Raw genomic sequence first — 20572 nt, 5'->3', positions numbered from 1 at the left:
CTGGACCAGGGCCTGTATTCACAAATTCTCAGAGTAGGAGTGCTGATATATAATCAGGTGAGCCTCTCAGATCATAATGAATAATATTGGACTAGATGACTGATGGGGGCGCTGTGTTGAAGCCACCATGCCTCCATCTTGGCACACATTTCTGAAGCTATAGAAATGCATTTGTCTATGATCGTTTTTGCCACATGATCGTTTTAGACACCTTAATGAATACCCAGTAAATTGGATTTGCAGGCCAAAAGTGATTTTAGACACCTTAATGAATACCCAGTAAATTGGATTTGCAGGCCAAAAATGAAAAATATTGAAACATTTTAGGTTACTAATGTTACTGTCCCTACTTCAACATAACAATACTTCATTTTGTCCTCAACATTTTTATTGAAATATTGTAGAACTATCGATGGCCAATAAATAGCATCAGCAATCCAGGGTTTATTTGCATCATTGGTTCTAACCTAATGCAGAGGACTGGCAGGACAGGAGCTTCAACTGAAGCAGACAATGTAGAAATAATCCACCGCTGTATATGCAATATGAGTTCAGTGAATATAGTTTTAAATGCCATGAAATTATATCTACAATAATTTATCTAAAATTGCACATGACCTACACGATCACACCATAGCTAGATATCCAATCCTAAACTCTTGACTTCAGCTCCACCTCCTCCAGAGTCAGGATCTTATTTAACTATGCTAGGATCCATTTTGAGGAAATGAACATGATCAAAACATTTGAGTGGACTGATTAAAGTAAGTGGATTGTGATTGTTTATATCACAGACAGAAGGGCTATTGTCAATGTAATTCATGGTGTTAGATAGCAGCTAATACAACTCACCAGCTGTAATGATAACGAAACCGAATGTTACTGAAATGGTGATTCAAAAGTGCCTCTATAGCTAGGTTTCCATCCAATTGGCTACAGATTTAATATATATTCTAAAATCCTACCAAGCTGACTTGTTGCAGGTGTTTCTACCATAATGACTTGTCGTGGGGGCTTGATTGTGTTGTTAATTACATTTAGACTACGTTACCCAGCAGACTATGCGGGTGGTTAAAGAACGCCTTGCATGGCTAAACGTTAAAAGTAGTTAAACCTAAGCCCCGGTTTGTCATTATATAACGAACAAACATAACAGTGATGACAGTGCACACAAAATGTAATTTTTCTCTTAAGTTTTCATGTACCGAATCTAAAGTTGAATGTGTAAAGAGCGTCAATTCATTAAACTGCGGTAGTGTAAGGCAATTTATTTGTCATGAAAATCCATAAAACAATTTTATGTTCGCTATGTAGCTCTAAATTATTTAAATATTTTTCAATGTATTTGTCATCTGGGAGCCACCAAACCTGCCGGCGCTAAACAGTTAACGTTATGTTCTAGCTCATGAACTGAGGATAGTTGTAGCTAGCACATCTGAGAAGTTTATAAAGAATTTCGCTAGTCTTTTTCGTCTACATAACAGTATTCTCTCTTGAAATCGGAGTTCTTCGAGTTTCCCAGCCGTAGCCCGTCTGCCTGCGATCGACATCAACACAGGTAGGCTACAATGGTTTTAAAATATGTAGCCTATTTAACTGATAAACCTTAGCTTACAGCCCAATACATTTTAATCGCGGCCGAATACTCAAACTAACGTACTAATTGTGACTTGAATTGAGTATATAGTACGCTTATTGGTCATAGTATGGATATTGTTAGAATGCCAAAAGTTCCCGGATGTCGTACTAAATTGGCCAAAACAAAATATACATGCAGTGGACACTATTTTCGTGATTTTTAGGGCCCATAATGCAATTCTACAGAAAATTCGGAAAATATGCAGGCGAGGTCCGAGGTTGAGGTTTCCAGGGTTAGAGTAGTGCAGAAGTTGTTATATGTTGAGGCAGTGAAGAAATTAGAGGAAAACGGGTCAAGGGGGAGGGATCCTGAGAGGAGTGATGTGCGTAGATCTGTACCAGTACAGAGGGATAGGCCAACAAGTGATGTTTCAGTGAGACTGAATTTTGAGGTTGTGGTAGCAGCTGCAGAGTTTTTTTTTTTGTTGGTGTGAGACTTGACATCAGAAGAGTTACAGGGTGTGTTAAGTGATGATGTCCCATCTTTTCAGGTTGTTGACCTGAGGAAGGACTAAATAGATTTAAATAGTGGAGTAGTGTGGTGTTATTTTTTTATTTTATACATTTACTTTTTGTGAGTTGTGTGAGATGTTTTTTTTTTTTTTTCAGGCAAAGTGTTAGGGAGTTGTACTCCAGTCTAGAAGGTGGCGGTCGGTAATGCAACATTTATTGGATGCCAACCGCTATTAGACCTAATGATTGTTTCTAAATTATGTCTGAGTGTTGGTGTACCCCTGGCTATCCGTAAATTTAAATAACAAGAAATCTGTGCCATCTGGTTGGTTTTTAATATAAGGTACTTTAAATTATTTATACTTTTACTTTTGATACTTAAGTATATTTCAGCAATTACATTTACTTTTGATACTTAAGTATATTTAAAATCGAATAATTTTACTCAAGTAGTATTTTACTGGTTAACCTTTTTACTTTTACTTGAGTCATTTTCTATTAAGGAATCATTACTTTTACTTAAGTATGACAATTGAGTACTTGTTACACCCCTGGTTGTTTGTTTCACCAAAGTATCAGGGTGTGTCAGCATCAGTACAGTATATGGTGATTGTGTGTTCTCAGCTCTGCTTCACTGGGTCAAGTTCTAATCCTGGATTCCCCTGGTCTGGGGGCCACTGACTCTAAAATGAGTCTCCCTGAACCCAGCATTGAAACAGATGCTAGGAGGTAAGAGGAGAGATATTGTGTTCTCACCCCTCTCTTTCCCTCTGTATGTGTTTTTGTGTGTGTGAAGGAGGAATACCCATAAATAATGTATAACTTAATTACCAATATTACAAAAACACATTACACTATTCATTGTAAGAAGAAATGGCTAGGGATTCAATGTCAGTCCACATTGTGTTCAGCAGCCCACTAAGTCAGGAGAGACCAGGGTCTCCTGTACCTGGCTGTGTGTCTATGAAGAGTGATGGGTCCATGGGACACCCAATCAACGTGAGAGAGGCTGCCCTCTCAACTGCTCAAAGGTGCCAACTAGTAGTCACTTTTTCTTTGTATTTCCTGTTTCACTTTTTTAAAGGGATTTGGTTGATGTGGCTTAAACAACATTTTACCCTCGTCTTCCCTCTTTATTTATGATCTAGATAAAATATTTCTATGATATTGTATAACGGTAGCCTGAAATCCAAAACCTGTTTTGCTAACATTCCATTTCATGCCAAACATTTGGCGTCGCAAGGAGTGTAATGATAACTCAAACAGACTGGTACAATAGGCTGTTATATTCCAAATCATTTTAAAATGGCAATGTGTATTTTTACAGGGTCTGTCAGGAGAGACCAGACTCACCTGTGCCCAGTTGTGTGTCTATTAAGAGTGATGGGTCCATGGGACAGCCAATCAACTTCAGAGAGGATACCGTCTCTACAGAACAAAGGTAAAGCAACCAGTGGTGTCTATTTATTACTTTTTGGGGGCTGGGGGTGGAGTGCGATTCGACTACATTGATCATTTTCTCTCGCTTCTTTCAACGATTTACTCAGTTTTGGGGTCGTTACTGTTAGGGTTTGTTCCTTACGTCCTTCTTTGTCAATCATTGGTTCATTGGTGAAATTAGCATTATGACAGTATCTTTAATTAAATCATTCAAAAATCTTTATTAATGCAATTGCAGACAGAAGTTGACAAACAGGAAAATAGCACGCATGTTTGAGTAAGTTCTGCATCAATCAAAAGGTCTCAAGTTGTTTTATTAAACTGAAGTCCCACCTTAGTGATGTCACTGACTATCATTACCTTTTTACTCCTGAGACCAAAACCCTGCATCCATAGCTATACAAACATAGAGTTTCAGTGTTTATCTAAAAGCTAGGCAATAAATGTCCCCTCCCCAAAGTGGATTTATTGTGGAATGTCTGACTAGTCTCTTATCTTCCACACTCCCCTGCAGAGTTCTGTCTCAGTCACACATTATAAGAGAGAGAAAGAGCAAACAACTGTGGAACAATTCTAAAACTATATAATGTATATATATATATATACAGTGGGGCAAAAAAATATTTAGTCAGCCACCAATTGTGCAAGTTCTCACACTTAAAAATATGAGAGAGGCCTGTAGTTTTCATCATAGGTACACTTCAACTATGACAGGCAAAATGAGAAAAAAAATCCAGAAAATCACATTGTAGGATTTCTAATGAATTTATTTGCAAATTATGGTGGAAAATAAGTATTTGGTCAATAACAAAAGTTTATCTCAATACTTTGTTATATACCCTTTGTTGGCAATGACAGAGGTCAAACGTTTTCTGTACGTCTTCACAAGGTTTTCACACACTGTTGCTGGTATTTTGGCCCATTCCTCCATGCAGATCTCCACGCCTGTCCCCTTTGCAGAAAAGCATCCCCAAAGAATGATGTTTCCACCTCCATGCGTCACGGCTGGGATGGTGTTTTTGAGGTTGTACTCATCCTTCTTCTTCCTCCAAAAACGGCGAGTGGAGTTTAGACCCAAAAGCTCTATTTTTGTCTCATCAGACCACATAACCTTCTCCCATTCCTCCTCTGGATCATCCAGATGGTCAATGGCAAACTTCAGACGGGCCTGGACATGCGCTGGCTTGAGCAGGGGGACCTTGCGTGCGCTGCAGGATTTTAATCCATGACGGCGTAGTGTGTTACTAATGGTTTTCTTTGAGACTGTGGTCCCAGCTCTCTTCATGTCATTGACCGTGTAGTTCTGGGCTGATCCCTCACCTTCCTCATGATCATTGATGCCCCACGAGGTGAGATCTTGCATGGAGCCCCAGACCGAGGGTGATTGACCGTCATCTTGAACTTCTTCCATTTTCTAATAATAGCGCCAACAGTTGTTGCCTTCTCACCAAGCTGCTTGCCTATTGTCCTGTAGCCCATCCCAGCCTTGTGCAGGTCTACAATTTTTGCCTTGATGTCCTTACACAGCTCTCTGGTCTTGGCCATTGTGAAGAGGTTGGAGTCTGTTTGATTGAGTGTGTGGACAGGTGTCTTTTATACAGGTACTGAGTTCAAACGGGTGCAGTTAATACAGGTAATGAGTGGAGAACAGGAGGGCTTCTTAAAGAAAAACGAACAGGTCTGTGAGAGCCGGAATTCTTACTGGTTGGTAGGTGATCAAATACTTTTGTCATGCAATAAAATGCAAATTAATTACTTAAAAATCATACAATGTGATTTTCTGGATTTTTGTTTTAGATTCAGTCTCTCACTGTTAAAGTGTACCTATGATAAAAAATTACAGACCTCTACATGCTTTGTAAGTAGGAAACACTGCTGATTTTGCAGGTTATCAAATACTTGTTCTCCCCACTGAATGTCACTGTTTTCACCATTTCTTATTCTCCACATCCCCGTCCACAAAGGGAACGGGTAGATTTGGAGAGCAACAAATACCCTGCATGTGTTTTTCCATGGTTGCGATTGTCTTGTTTCACAGCCATAGTGTGTGTATGAGGGTTTCCTCGACATTTGATGACTCTTCAGGTTCTGTAGCTGAACCCTCTGTTGGTTCTTCTGGCCTTTGGTCTGGGCCCTCTGCCCCTGTCCTTTGGCTCAAACCTTTTTCATCCTTCAGATGTTCTCGGGGCCCTCTTCTCCCTTCCTCCAGTTGCTCATCCATGGCTCCCACTCTGGGAGATATGATGCCAGCCGGACCTCTCCTCTACCCGCAGGGCTGTTGGTGTTACCATGGTTACCTGGAACAGACCAATCTATCATGGTTGGTTCCATTTTCGCTTTTGGACCCTGAGTTTCACCCATTCTCCAGCGTTTATGGGTAGCTCGTCAGGGTCTTCACCTGGGATTGGTTCTGCTGCTTTCCTAGTGTGAGAGTGAAGAAGACTTACAACAGAAGTTAGTTTTTTCATGTACTCAAGATGGTCACACATTATCTATCGGTCAGTCATATGTCTCACCCCTGGGGTGTTCATTGGTTGTCTTGTTAACATTTCATAAGGTGTACACCCAATACCTTTGTTAAGCTGCTGCACATTTTCATGAGACGAGGTAATCCCTCTACCCATGTCATTCCTGTGGAATTGCATAGTTTGACAAGGGAGCATTTCATGTTCTTCTTAGCCCTCAGTAACTCTCGTTACTCCGTGGTTGATAGATGGACACAAACTTCTGGTCAGTCAACACCCATCATTTTGGCCATTTGGTTAACCACATCTCCTATGAGATGGGTCCTATTGTCTGCAGACAAACCTCAGGTATTCCGAACCTGAATTTAATTTTGCTACTGTTCGCGCAATGCAGTTGGATGGTTCCACCCACCTGGTAAACCTGGTTTCTTTCTTTTCACTCTATCATGTCTAAAATCCATAGCTATGTTGACAAAATATCCTTTTGGAGTGGGGGACTTCCCTGGTTGCAGTGGAGTTCCCTTGTCTATATTATATTACAAAAGTGTCGCACAACGATAAATGAACTGCTTTACGTACTGATTCAAATTCAAATTTCAAACATTCTCCTCCAGCTGTGTGTCTATGAAGAGTGATGGGTCCATGGGACAGCCAATCAACTTCAGAGGATGTCCTCTCTACAGAACAAAGGTAAAGCAACAAGTGGTGTCTGTTTTTTCCCTGTAGTTCTCAACATGATTAGAAAATAGCAACGTGCATTTTGACAGGGTCCAGCAGGAGAAACCATACTCACCTGTGCCCAGCTGTGTGTCTATGAAGAGTGATGGGTCCATGGGACAGCCAATCAACTTCAGAGAAGGAGACAGGTTAGAACGTTCTAGCTATACTAAAATAACTTATTTCTGGCTCTCTTTTTCTCATTAACATGCACTTTTTAGTTTTTTTAAGCTCATTACACTCTTCAATATATTAGTATTTTTGCATTGTAATGTAAACATTTTAGACCAGGGATCCTCCACTACTTTCAGCCACAGGACCTTTTTTTCTTTTTTTTCTTGAGCGAATGGTCAGGAGGCCAAAAGATGATTACAAATCATTTGTACACTGCAAATTGACAGCAAGAAGCCCAAACCGATATAAAATGTGTATACCTTGCTAACATTTGTATTCGATCACATATATCCCTATTATACATGGGAATTCAAATCACTTGGAGCTGATTTGCTGGTGTTTTTACAATCTTCTATGTCCAACAATAAAAATCCTATAAAAAAAAAAAACATCTATTCAACTTATTTTTTATCAGATAAGTTGGGGGGCAAATAAAATAAATTGGGGAACCCCACCTATTCATCTATTCACCGCCTATCTCACATTATGTCCACAGAGACCAGCAGGAAATATCAAAGTCAGAGACCCTGAATGATCAGTCTACCCAGAGTCAGCTAACAGACCTCTCCTCCATATTCAAGGTATACTGAAAATGATATTACCATTGAACATCTAGACATATTGCAGATTGCACCTTATTCAAGGTTTTAACTTTATTCATTTAATTCCAGTTTCTTGAGCAACATATTATCAGTTTTGTGAAAAGTGAGCTGAAGAGGTGGAAGAGGCTTCTGACTCCAGATTACCCAGAAAGCTTTGACAGTCAGGAGGAAGATCAGGAAGTGGTGGATGCTGAACATCAGGAGAGCAGTGCCAGATCTTAATATCTTAATATCAATATCTCTTAATATCACACTGCACATCCTGAGGAACATGAACCAGAAGGAACTTGCTGATACACTTGAGAAATGTAAGAGCTCTGCCAAACACTCAATTGTTGATCACAGTCCTATATGTTTTTCATATCAATCATTATTTGCAAATAGTATGCGATTTAATGATATCTTAAACATCCTTGCATTTCCATTCAGACGAGCGTCATGATAGGTGCCAACATAAGCTCAAATCCAACCTGAGAAAAAAGTGTGAGCGTGTCTTTGAAGGAATTGCTAAGCAGGGGAAACCTACAATCTTAAATAAGATCTACACAGAGCTCTACATCACAGAGGGCGGAAGTGGAGAAGTCAACCAAGAACATGAGGTGAGACGGATTGAGACAGCATCCAGGAGACCAGTACAGCAAGAGATGCCAATCAAATGCAACGACATCTTCAAACCCTTACCTGGACAAGACAAACCTATCAGAACTGTGCTGACAAAGGGAGTCGCCGGCATTGGAAAAACGATCTCTGTGCAAAAGTTCATTCTGGACTGGGCTGAAGGAAAAGCAAATCAGGACACCCACTTCATATTTCCTCTTACTTTCCGGGAGCTGAATTTGATGAAGGTAGAAAAACACAGTTTGATGGACCTCCTCAATAATTTTTTTCATGGAGACAAAAGAATCAGGAATGTCTATCTCTGACAAGTACAATGCTTTGTTTGTCTTGGACGGTTTGGATGAGTGTCGACTCACTCTAGACTTCCAGAACAATGAGAGCTGTTTTGATGTCAGAGTCAACCTCAGTGGACGTGCTTCTAACAAACCTCATCAAGGGGAATCTGCTTCCGTCTGCTCTCCTCTGGATAACCTCCCGACCAGCGGCAGCCAATCAGATCCCTCCTGAGTATGTGGACCAGGTGACAGAGGTACGAGGGTTCAATGACCCACAGAAGGAGGAGTACTTCAGGAAAAGAATCAGCGATGTGACCCTGGCCAGCAAAATCATCACACATTTGAAGTCATCAAGGAGCCTCCACATCATGTGCCACATACCAGTGTTCTGTTGGATTTCAGCCACTGTTCTACAAAGATTGTTGGCTAGAGCAGAGAGTGGAGAGATCCCCAAAACTCTGTCAATGTCTTGCTGCTTTTTATAGGTTTCTCTCTTTCAACGATGACTTCAACACAACAACACAATCAGCAGTCCATCCCCAAGAATCTGAAGAGGCGAGTCAAAATGATGCCTGCAATTCACTTCTATCAGGATGCAGTGGATAAGGCACTACAGAGTGAGAATGGCCACCTGGATCTTTTCCTCCGCTTCCTTCTTGGCCTCTCGCTGCCATCAAATCAGACTATCTTTCGAGACCTACTGAAATGGACAGGAGGTCGCTCAAAGATTGACACGGAAACAGTTGAGGTCAACAAGAAAACAATTGATTACATCAAGGAGAAGATCCGAAAGAATGCCTCTTCAGAGAAGTGCATCAATCTGTTTCACTGTCTAAATGAGATGAATGACCCAACCCTAGTGCAGGAGATTCAGAGCTACCTGAGCTCAGGAACTGTCTCAGGAGCCAAACTCTCACCTGCACATTGGTCAGCTCTGGCCTTTGTGTTGCTGACTTCAGCAGAGGAGCTGGGTGTATTTGACTTGAAGCAATTTAGTGGATCAACTACTTTACTCCAAGCTAAACCAAGTTCACTTTAAACAATAATTTGACAGATTTCACCTGGGGATAACTGAATATGCTTAACTGAATATTTTCTTAACCAATATTTTATAATAATCATGACATTGGTGACACCTTTCACCATTTGAATATAAGTTCATATGTACTGTATGTATTGACGTAAACACAATGTTATGTTTTATAATGATAATGTTTGAACAGTTCATTTTAAAAGGACTCCCTTTGTAATGGAGCACATGTCAATGACACTGAAACAAATGACTGGTTGGTGAAATACTCTTTTATTGTATCTCTTCAAGGTATAGCCAAGAATCCCGATTAGCGTGTTCCGTTTGACAACAATACTTTGACGTAAGGCGCAAAAGTCGAGTGTTAGTTGTGCAAGCCAGTTCCTAAAAACACTTGTTAACCATGTTTTTACCATGTATAAAGCTGCTCATTTTAAACGTACATGCTCTAGCAATGTGAAATATATTATCAGAATAATGATTGAAGTGTTGGTAGAGTATAATCATATTTTAACCTACCTTGAGTGTTTGTCTGAAGTGAATATGTATTGTGTGACTTAAATGATGCATTTATGGTAGGAATGTGTTTTGGGGCTATCATGATGGAACATTCCTAGTTGAAGGGAGTTCCTGGAAAGAGTACTTAGGTGCTCAGTTGTCTTTTGCCTGGGGGGAGAGCAGGCTGGACAGGTAACAGGTTGGCTAGAGTAGAGTTAGACCTGGGAGAGAGCAGGCTGGACAGGTAACAGGTTGGCGAGAGTAGAGTTAGACCTGGGGGAGTGCAGGCTGGACAGGTAATAGGTTGGCGAGAGTAGAGTTAGACCTGGGGGAGTGCAGGCTGGACAGGTAACAGGTTGGCTAGAGTTACACCTGGGAGAGAGCAGGCTGGACAGGTAACAGGTTGGCTAGAGTTACACCTGGGAGAGAGCAGGCTGGACAGGTAACAGGTTGGCTAGAGTTACACCTGGGAGAGAGCAGGCTGGACAGGTAACAGGTTGGCTAGAGTTACACCTGGGAGAGAGCAGGCTGGACAGGTAACAGGTTGGCTAGAGTAGAGTTAGACCTGGGGGAGTGCAGGCTGGACAGGTAATAGGTTGGCGAGAGTAGAGTTAGACCTGGGGGAGTGCAGGCTGGACAGGTAACAGGTTCGCTAGAGTTACACCTGGGAGAGAGCAGGCTGGACAGGTAACAGGTTGGCTAGAGTAGAGTTAGACCTGGGAGAGAGCAGGCTGGACAGGTAATAGGTTGGCGAGAGTAGAGTTAGACCTGGGGGAGTGCAGGCTGGACAGGTAACAGGTTGGCGAGAGTAGAGTTACACCTGGGAGAGAGCAGGCTGGACAGATAACAGGTTGGCTAGAGTAGAGTTAGACCTGGGAGAGAGCAGGCTGGACAGGTAACAGGTTGGCTAGAGTAGAGTTAGACCTGGGGGAAAGCAGCCTGGACAGGTAACAGGTTGGCTAGAGTAGAGTTAGACCTGGGAGAGAGCAGGCTGGACAGGTAACAGGTTGGCGAGAGTAGAGTTAGACCTGGGGGAGTGCAGGCTGGACAGGTAATAGGTTGGCGAGAGTAGAGTTAGACCTGGGGGAGTGCAGGCTGGACAGGTAACAGGTTGGCTAGAGTTAGACCTGGGAGAGAGCAGGCTGGACAGGTAACAGGTTGGCTAGAGTAGAGTTAGACCTGGGGGAAAGCAGCCTGGACAGGTAACAGGTTGGCTAGAGTAGAGTTAGACCTGGGAGAGAGCAGCCTGGACAGGTAACAGGTTGGCTAGAGTAGAGTTAGACCTGGGAGAGAGCAGCCTGGACAGGTAACAGGTTGGCTAGAGTTACACCTGGGAGAGAGCAGGCTGGACAGGTAACAGGTTGGCTAGAGTAGAGTTAGACCTGGGAGAGAGCAGGCTGGACAGGTAATAGGTTGGCGAGAGTAGAGTTACACCTGGGAGAGAGCAGCCTGGACAGGTAACAGGTTGGCTAGAGTAGAGTTAGACCTGGGAGAGAGCAGCCTGGACAGGTAACAGGTTGGCTAGAGTAGAGTTACACCTGGGAGAGAGCAGCCTGGACAGGTAACAGGTTGGCTAGAGTAGAGTTACTAGAGTTATTAGAGTTGTTGCCAGAATAGTTTCTACTGAGAATACAGTAGTCTACTGTTTTCATATTTTTGTTTTTTAAAACTTTTCTCTTATTCTGCAGTCTATCATGGTGTGTTGTCAAAGAAGGCGGCTTTGGTTTTCTGGCTTGAGCTCTGATGTCAAACCCCTCACATCTGAGAGAGCTGGACTTGAGCAAAAACACCTTAGGAGACTCTGCAGTGATGATGCTCTCTGCTGTACTGAAGGATCCACATTGTAAATTGGAGAGAGTTAGGTAAATACTGTCACAACTCACTAACTAAAACAATAATAATTGTTCCGGTGTCATGTTATATTAGGCTTTAGATGTTTTTAGTTGAGATATTTGGACATTTATTCCTACGTTATTTTATGTGTAGTGAAGAAATCCCTCTTCCTTTGCAGACTGTCACACTGTAGTGTCACACAGGAAGGCTGTACTTTTCTGGCTTCAGCTCTGAGGTCAAACCCCTCACACCTGAGAGAGCTGGATCTAGACTGGAATTCAGAAGTAAAATTAGGAGTGAAGGAGCTCTCTGTGGTGCTGGATGATCCACTCTGTCGGTTGGAAACACTGAGGTGTGGATATGATAAACAATATTTCCAGAACCACCTTGATTTAGTTGCAGTTGTTGTAGTGTTAATGGTGAATAATATGCACCATTTTAGCAGGTGCTTTATCCAAAGGGACTTACTGTACAGTGAGTGCATCAGGCTTGGGGCAATTCCAGTATGTTAGTTTTACAGTGAGGTAAAGAAAAGCTTCTCTGTCTGCAGGCTGGTAGCTTGTAGTGTCACAGAGGAAGGCTTGTGTTCTCTGGCTTCAGCTCTGAGGTCAAACCCCTCACACCTGAGAGAGCTGGACCTGAGCTACAATTATGAAATGGCTTCATCAGGAGTGAGGCAGCTCTCTGCTGTACTGGAAGATCCACTCTGTAAATTGGAGATACTGAGGTAAAATGTGACATATTGACCATATTGTAAACATCTGTTACTAGTACTATCATATTAGAGAATTTATTTGAGAAGCACATGCAGCTATGTAGGATATACTGTACAACACAACTATTACACTTATTCTCTGCTTTTACTGGTACATGTTATAATTTTTTACATTATCATTCTGCTGAAGGACCAAAATGTAAAAGTATACAGTGGGGAGAACAAGTATTTGATACACTGCCGATTCTGCAGGTTTTCCTACTTACAAAGCATGTAGAGGTCTGTAATGTTTTATCATAGGTAGACTTCAACTGTGAGAGTTGGAATCTAAAACAAAAATTCAGAAAATCACATTGTATGATTTGAAAGTAATTAATTTGCATTTTATTGCATGACATAAGTATTTGATACATCAGAAAAGCAGAACTTAATATTTGGTACAGAAACCTTTGTTTGCAATTACAGAGATCATATGTTTCCTGTAGTTCTTGACCAGGTTTGCACACACTGCAGCAGGGATTTTGGCCCACTCCTCCATACAGACCTTCTCCAGATCCTTCAGGTTTCGGGGCTGTCGATGGGCAATACAGACTTTCAGCTCCTTCCAAAGATTTTCTATTGGGTTCAGGTCTGGAAACTGGCTAGGCCACTCCAGGACCTTGAGATGCTTCTTACGGAGCCACTTAGTTGCCTTGGCTGTGTGTTTCGGGTCGTTGTCATGCTGGAAGACCCAGCCACGACCCATCTTCAATGCTCTTACTAAGGGAAGGATGTTGACCAAGATCTCGCGATACATGGCCCCATCCATCCTCCCCTCAATATGGTGCAGTCGTCCTGTCCCCTTTGCAGAAAAGCATCCCCAAAGAACGATGTTTCCACCTCCATGCTTCATGGTTGGGATGGTGTTCTTGGGGTTGTACTCATCCTTCTTCTTCCTCCAAACACGGCGAGTGGAGTTTAGACCAAAAAGCTCTATTTTTGTCTCATCAGACCACATGATCTTCTCCCATTCCTGCTCTGGGTCATCCAGATGGTCATTGGCAAACTTCAGACGGGCCTGGACATGCGCTGGCTTGAGCAGGGGGACCTTGCGTGCGCTGCAGGATTTTAATCCATGACGGCGTAGTGTGTTACTAATGGTTATCTTTGAGACTGTGGTCCCTGCTCTCTGGTCATTGACCAGGTCCTGCCGTGTAGTTCTGGGCTGATCCCTCACCTTCCTCATGATCATTGATGCCCCCCCCCCACGAGGTGAGATCTTGCATGGAGCCCCAGACCGAGGGTGATTGACCGTCATCTTGAACTTCTTCCATTTTCTAATAATTGCGCCAACAGTTGTTGCCTTCTCACCAAGCTGTTTGCCTATTGTCCTGTAGCCCATCCCAGCTTTGTGCAGGTCTACATTTTTTTTCCCTGATGTCCTTACACAGCTCTCTGGTCTTGGCCATTGTGGAGAGGTTGGAGTCAGGTGTCTTTTATACAAGTAATGAGTTCAAACAGGTGCAGTTAATACAGGTAATGAGTGGAGAACAGGAGGGCTTCTTAAAGAAAAACTAACAGGTCTGTGAGAGACGGAATTCTTACTGGTTGGTAGGTGATCAAATACTTATGTCATGCAATAAATGCTAATTAATTACTTAAAAATCATACAATGTGATTTTCTGGATTTTTGCTTTAAATTCCGTCTCTCACAGTTGAAGTGTACCTACATGCTTTGTAAGTAAGAACCTGTAAAATCAGCAGTGTATCAAATACTTGTTCTCCCCACTGTATGTAGCAGTAAGAGTGGAGTGAGTACAAGCGTAATAGTTGTGGCATTGTATGTATTATGTTACTGTATATTACTGTAGTAGTGAATGAAGAGCTTCTCTCTTTGTCTGCAGACTCCGTCTCCATCACTCTGGTTATCAAGGGGAAGGCTTTTCTAATCTGGCCTCGGCGCTGAGGTCAAACCCCTCACATCTGAGAGAGCTGAATGTGGCTGGTTACTCACAAGACTCTAGACTGAAGCTGTTCTCTGCTGCACTGAAGGATCCACGCTGTAAACTGGAGAAACTGATGTGAGGTGATAAGTTATGTTAATGATTGGTAGTAGCACACTATTTTGACAATTTGAAACGCAACCAAGGCCCGTCTCATATCTTAGAAATTAAAGTCAACACAATGTTCTATTTTCCAGATATTGTCAGAATAACTGCACTCTTAGAAAAAAGGGTTCTTTGGCTGTCCTCATCGGAGAACCCTATTTTGTTCCTGGAAGAAACAGGGTTCTACACGGAACCCAAAACATTTCTACTTTGAACCAAAAGGGTTCTACCTGGAACCAAGGGTTATTTGAAGGGTTCTCCTTTGGGGACAGCTGAAGAACCCTTTTATGATAACACCTTTTCTTCTAAGAGTAGTATTCTATCCCATAAATGAATAATGCAGATCAATGTAAACAGAATGAATTAAGATATAATCTTTCTCTATCTGCAGCTGTAGTGCCCCAGAGCAAGACTTCACTTCTCTGGGTTCAGCTCTTAGATCAAACCCTTCACACCTGAGAGAACTGGACCTGCAATTCTCAGAAGACTCAAATTTGAAGTCTCTCTTCTCTGTACTAAATAATCCACTCTTTAAACTGGAGAAACTAAGGTGAGTGTATGGCAATAACTCAAGATACAAAATTGAAATTATAGATAATGTGACTCACTGAATTAAACATACTAATTACTCTCATCATCCTAAATGGACTCAACAAGAAACCTATATGGTTTAGTTAATTCCAAGTTTTTATAGTTATGTTGTACAGCTACTGAGGAATAATCTACAGAGTGAACAATACACATAACTGAACCATATGGGTTTTATGTTGAGTCCCTGGTCGTGTTACCAAATAACCATTAGATGATAACTATTAATTAAGATATTAGCATCTGAAGAGTATATTTCCAAAATGTTATATCCACCATTTTTTTCAATAATTCTGTGTTTTTTCTCCAGCAATATGGGTGCGAAGGGATCACTAAGAGGTTAAAGTGTGTAAAATATTACTGTTCTCAGATTTCTTTTTATTATACATTTGAGGTGTATATTAAAATATTTTTTTTTGGGGGGGGGGGTAATCCCTATATATGTGGTTGTCTCTCAAATGCTATATATTGTTTAGCTGGAATGGAATCTTCATACCCTGTATATGTGACTGTGATATGTGATTGTCTCACCTAGCTACCGTATCTTAAGATGAATACACTAATTGTAAGTCGCTCTGGATAAGAGCATTTGCTAAATGTCCAATGTAATTATTTTACATACAGAACTCGTGTTACTGTATTCATTCATGTTTTAAAATGTTGATGTCACAAATGTGTGCAGAGTTTTCTAAAAAATCTAGTTATGTTAAATTTGACTGTAAAACCTAGCAGTGCTACTTATTTCTCTGAGAGTGAGGTGCATATATCGTGTTTTGCAAATAAACATGGTTTTGTCTCTCTGAAATGTAACCAAGTGATTTCAAACAAATAATTGTAATTGAACAAGCACATGCTGTGATTAGATGATATGAAGAGATGTGTGTTATTTCACTAAGTTCTTTAAACAATAAAAGCTATTTACCATTTCTGAAAATGGATATACATTCAGTAGGTAGACCACACCATTCACGAAAATGGATATACATTCAGTAGGTGGACCGGACCATTCACGAAAATGGATATACATTCAGTAGGTGGACCACACCATTCACGAAAATGGATATACATTCAGTAGGTGGACCACACCATTCACGAAAATGGATATACATTCAGTAGGTGGACCACACCATTCACGAAAATGGATATACATTCAGTAGGTGGACCACACCATTCACGAAAATGGATATACATTCAGTAGGTGGACCACACCATTCACGAAAATGGATATACATTCAGTAGGTGGACCACACCATTCACGAAAATGGATATACATTCAGTAGGTAGACCACACCATTCACGAAAATGGATATACATTCAGTAGGTGGACCACACCATTCACGAAAATGGATATACATTCAGTAGGTGGACCACACCATTCACGAAAATGGATATACATTCAGTAGGTGGACCACACCATTCACGAAAATGGATATACATTCAGTAGGTGGACCACACCATTCACGAAAATGGATATACATTCAGTAGGTAGACCACACCATTCACGAAAATGGATATACATTCAGTAGGTGGACCACACCATTCACGAAAATGGATATACATTCAGTAGGTAGACCACACCATTCACGAAAATGGATATACATTCAGTAGGTGGACCACACCATTCACGAAAATGGATATACATTCAGTAGGTGGACCGGACCATTCACGAAAATGGATATACATTCAGTAGGTGGACCACACCATTCACGAAAATGGATATACATTCAGTAGGTGGACCACACCATTCACGAAAATGGATATACATTCAGTAGGTGGACCACACCATTCACGAAAATGGATATACATTCAGTAGGTGGACCACACCATTCACGAAAATGGATATACATTCAGTAGGTGGACCACACCATTCACGAAAATGGATATACATTCAGTAGGTGGACCACACCATTCACGAAAATGGATATACATTCAGTAGGTGGACCACACCATTCACGAAAATGGTTCACTCCTACAGACAGTGAGTCAGGTGGCCATGGTTTGTTGTATAAAACAGGTATTGAGGCATTCAGTTAGTGTTCAGTTGAATGTTCGAATAGGCAAAACCATTAACCTAAGCAACTTTGAGCATGGTATGATCGTCAGTGCCAGGAACACCCGTTCCAGTATTTCAGAAATGGCCGGCCTACTCGTTGATGAGAGGTCAAAGCAACTCGTTGATGAGAGGTCAAAGGAGAATGGCAAGAATTGTGCAAGCTAACAGGCGAGCCACAAACTGGCAAATAACGGAGCAGTACAACAGTGGTGTGCAGAACGGCATCTCAGAACGCACAACTCATTGGTCTTTGTCACGGATGGGCTATTACAGCAGACAGCCACACCGGGTTCCACTCCTATCAGCTAAAACATGGGAAAACATTGCGTTGTCTGACGAATCACGGTTCCTGTTGCATCATGCTGATGGCAGAGTTAGGATTTGGCATAAGCAGCATGAATCAATGGCCCCATCCTGTCTGATGTCAATGGTTCAGGCTGGTGGCAGGGGTGTAATGGTGTGGGGAATGTTTGCCTGGCACACATTAGGTCCCCTGATACCAATTGAGCAACTTTTCCATGCCCAGAAGAATGTAGGCTGTTCTCTAGGCGAAGGGGGGTCCGACCCGGTACTAAACTGGCCACTAAGTATATAGCATTTTGGAAAGAAACTCATCTGTATTTAAAACCTGATTAGTAATATGTGATCGGTGTCAGTTAACAGGTTTTCTCCTGTATCTACAGGCTATCAGGATGTGACGTTGAAGAGAAAGGCTGTGCTTTGTTCTCAGCTCTGAGGTCAATCCCCGTTTCCCACCTGAGAGAGCTGGACCTCAGCAACAATAAACCAGGAGACTCTGGAGTGATGCAGCTCTCTGCTCTACTGAATGATCGACGATGTAAACTGGCAACACTGAAGTGAGCAGGGAAACTAATTGTAAACATTTCCGTTTTGAATATTGTCTAAAATAGTTTTTTTCCCAATAGATAACATACTTTACATAAAGATATTTTGCACAAAATATTTTTTTATGTAAAAGCCTATTTTGATATTTTACTATCAGTGTAAAATACATTGTTGATCACTGCCTGCTCATGCCACACCCACCTTAATCAATTACTCAGGCTGATGGATATCATACCATCTCTTTATATCTGCAGACTGTCACACTGTGGTCTTACAGAGGAAGGATCTACATCTTTGGCTTCAGCTCTGAGGTCAAACCCCTCCTACCTGAGAGAGCTGGACCTCAGCCAGAATACACCAATAGACTCAGGAGTGAAGCTGCTCTCTGCTGTACTAGAGGATCCACGCTGCAAACTGGAGAAATTAAGGTGACTGTTAAGATGACTAGATATAAACCTTTGATCCAGTTTCTCTACAGAAAACATTATTGTTGGTGATTTTTATAGACTGACTTGTGCACTGAATTAAGCATTACAACTGAATACTGTTCTTCACAGTGCATTACATGTGAATATAATAATTACAAAGTTGATAGTCATTATTAATGTATGTAACCAAGATCATATGAATTGAAATAACCCTAAAGTTCTGATATACTACATCATTGTAATCATACCGTGTTGATATATCATTAATTCTCTCCACACAGCTTGTTTAACTGTCGAATTAAGGAGGAAGGTTGTGTTGCTTTGGCTTCAGCTCTGAGGTCAAACCCCTCACACCTGAGAGAGCTGGACCTCAGCTGCAATAACCTAGGAGTCTCAGGAGTGAAGCTGCTCTCTGCTGTACTGAAGCATCCACTCTGTCAGCTGGAGATACTGAAGTGAATATTTTCAACTAAACATCAATAATGTTCATCTGTTTAATGAAGTGCTATTGCCACCTGTTGAACTTTCACACAAATACAACTGTATAACTATATCAAGCTTTTCTCTATACATCAGCTTGTTATCAATATGAACATAGTCTGAGCATGTTGTGAGTCATGCAGTATATTTTGTACAGCAGATGAATCACTAATCTACATTCATTACCTCACTAAAGATAATACATACATTATCTGAGTCACTGAATATCATGCGCAATATCATGTGTTTTAAATTATACTTGCAGTTGTATCTCTAGAAATGTACTGTCGCAACTAAACATGAATCTACTTAATGAAGTGAATCACACACAGACCCCCCTTTCGAAAAAAGATTGCAGTATAACCGCAGTATTCTTCAAATACTGCATCCAAAATAAGTTTTTTTTTGTTGTTCTGCAGTAATTGTGCAGTGTAACTGCACTGTTACTGCAGTTTCAAAACTACAATCTTTTCTGTAAGGGCCATATCAGGCTTATGTATGCATCAGCCTGTTATCAACAGTATGGTTATGAACATTAGTCACAATCAGTCATGCTTTGTGTTCCAAATGAATGGTTCTGCACATCTCTAGGAATGTAAAACAACCTGGTGTTTTGACATAAGCAATGCTTAACAACATGCATCATATTTTCTGCACTATTCTCCACCCATGCTAAACAAATCTCCAACTGCATAGAGTTGTGATAGTGAGGTGCTTCTCTCTTCTCCTCTGCAGGCTTTTGGACTGTGCAATCACAGAGGAAGGCTTTGCTTCTCTGGCTTCAGCTGTGAAGTCAACCCCCTCACGCATGTGGCTGCTGGAGCTGAATGGGAACGATCCAGGAGACTCAGGAGTGAAATTGTTCTCAGCTGTACTGAAGGATCCAAAATGTAGACTTCCCAAACTGATGTAATGAATTAATCAACCACACCAAAAATCCATTCATTTTTGGGGTTTAAATAAAACATGCTTGTGCGAGCTGGAGCCCATCTCCCGTTGCTGTAGTGTGAGGCAGTTTGATGTACAAGTACACCCCCCGGACAGGGCACTAGGCTATTGCAGGGCCTTGCCCCCAATTTCTCTCCTTAATGCTGAGTGCCAAGCCTCCGATCTCACGGTGGACACGAACCAGCTGTTTACAACTACATAAAATCCTTAATGTATAAAACATAGCATTTTAAGATAAAAGGATTCAAGAACCCTCAACATGACATTTCCCCCTACAAAATTATGAAATACGATTATTTAAGTGTCAATTGGCTCAGTATGTTGGGAAAGGGTTGACTTTTTTGCAGTTAAGTCATTATCAAATCACTCAACCCCCAAAAATGTATTAACTAGCCTAGTAAAAAAGGTATGTCAAAGACCATTTCTTTTTCTCTCTGCAGTGACTGGCTTGGATGTTCGACCCAGGAGCCTCAGCAGTGATCAAATGAACCTTCTGGAATCGACATGACTGAAATTCCCCTTGAGTTCAAATATACATTTCTGATGTATTGTAAAACGTGTGAAATGTTTATTATACTTGTGCAGATACTTTGTTAAAATGTAGATCTATTAGGCCTACTTATGTCCCTACATATTGTATTTGATTTTTAAAAATACATCAAGTTCAACTAAGTTCACTAAATT

At 41.3% G+C, this 20572-nt stretch overlaps 1 protein-coding gene, 1 long non-coding RNA gene and 1 pseudogene across 8 annotated transcripts in view; 2 read left to right on the top strand and 1 right to left on the bottom strand.

Annotated features, from left to right (window-relative positions):
• LOC127908246 (uncharacterized) overlaps positions 1–20572 on the bottom strand; it is a 464705-nt gene that overhangs the window by 13531 nt on the left and 430602 nt on the right. The gene's annotated exons all lie outside the window — the stretch shown is intronic.
• On the top strand, positions 678–11132 carry LOC118396268 (NLR family CARD domain-containing protein 3-like; annotated as a pseudogene).
• LOC127906085 (ribonuclease inhibitor-like) lies at positions 8834–20512 on the top strand. Of its 7 annotated transcripts, none has more exons than XM_052465903.1 (11): positions 8834–10206; positions 10353–11772; positions 11922–12095; positions 12294–12470; positions 14342–14518; positions 14937–15095; positions 17870–18043; positions 18287–18460; positions 18742–18915; positions 19676–19849; positions 20329–20512. In XM_052465903.1, exons 2-11 carry the CDS (start codon positions 11654–11656, stop codon positions 20366–20368), a joined length of 1542 nt encoding a protein of 513 aa, XP_052321863.1. In that variant the 5' UTR covers positions 8834–10206; positions 10353–11653; the 3' UTR covers positions 20369–20512. The 7 variants fall into 7 exon arrangements, with proteins under 7 accessions (XP_052321863.1, XP_052321861.1, XP_052321864.1 ...); XM_052465901.1 differs by having other exon boundaries at positions 10306–11772; XM_052465904.1 differs by having other exon boundaries at positions 8834–10406; positions 10605–11772.

Source organism: Oncorhynchus keta, chromosome 17 (assembly GCF_023373465.1).
Source record: "Oncorhynchus keta strain PuntledgeMale-10-30-2019 chromosome 17, Oket_V2, whole genome shotgun sequence".
NCBI classification, from domain to species: domain Eukaryota; kingdom Metazoa; phylum Chordata; class Actinopteri; order Salmoniformes; family Salmonidae; genus Oncorhynchus; species Oncorhynchus keta.
This window is presented reverse-complemented; position numbering and strand designations above follow the sequence as displayed.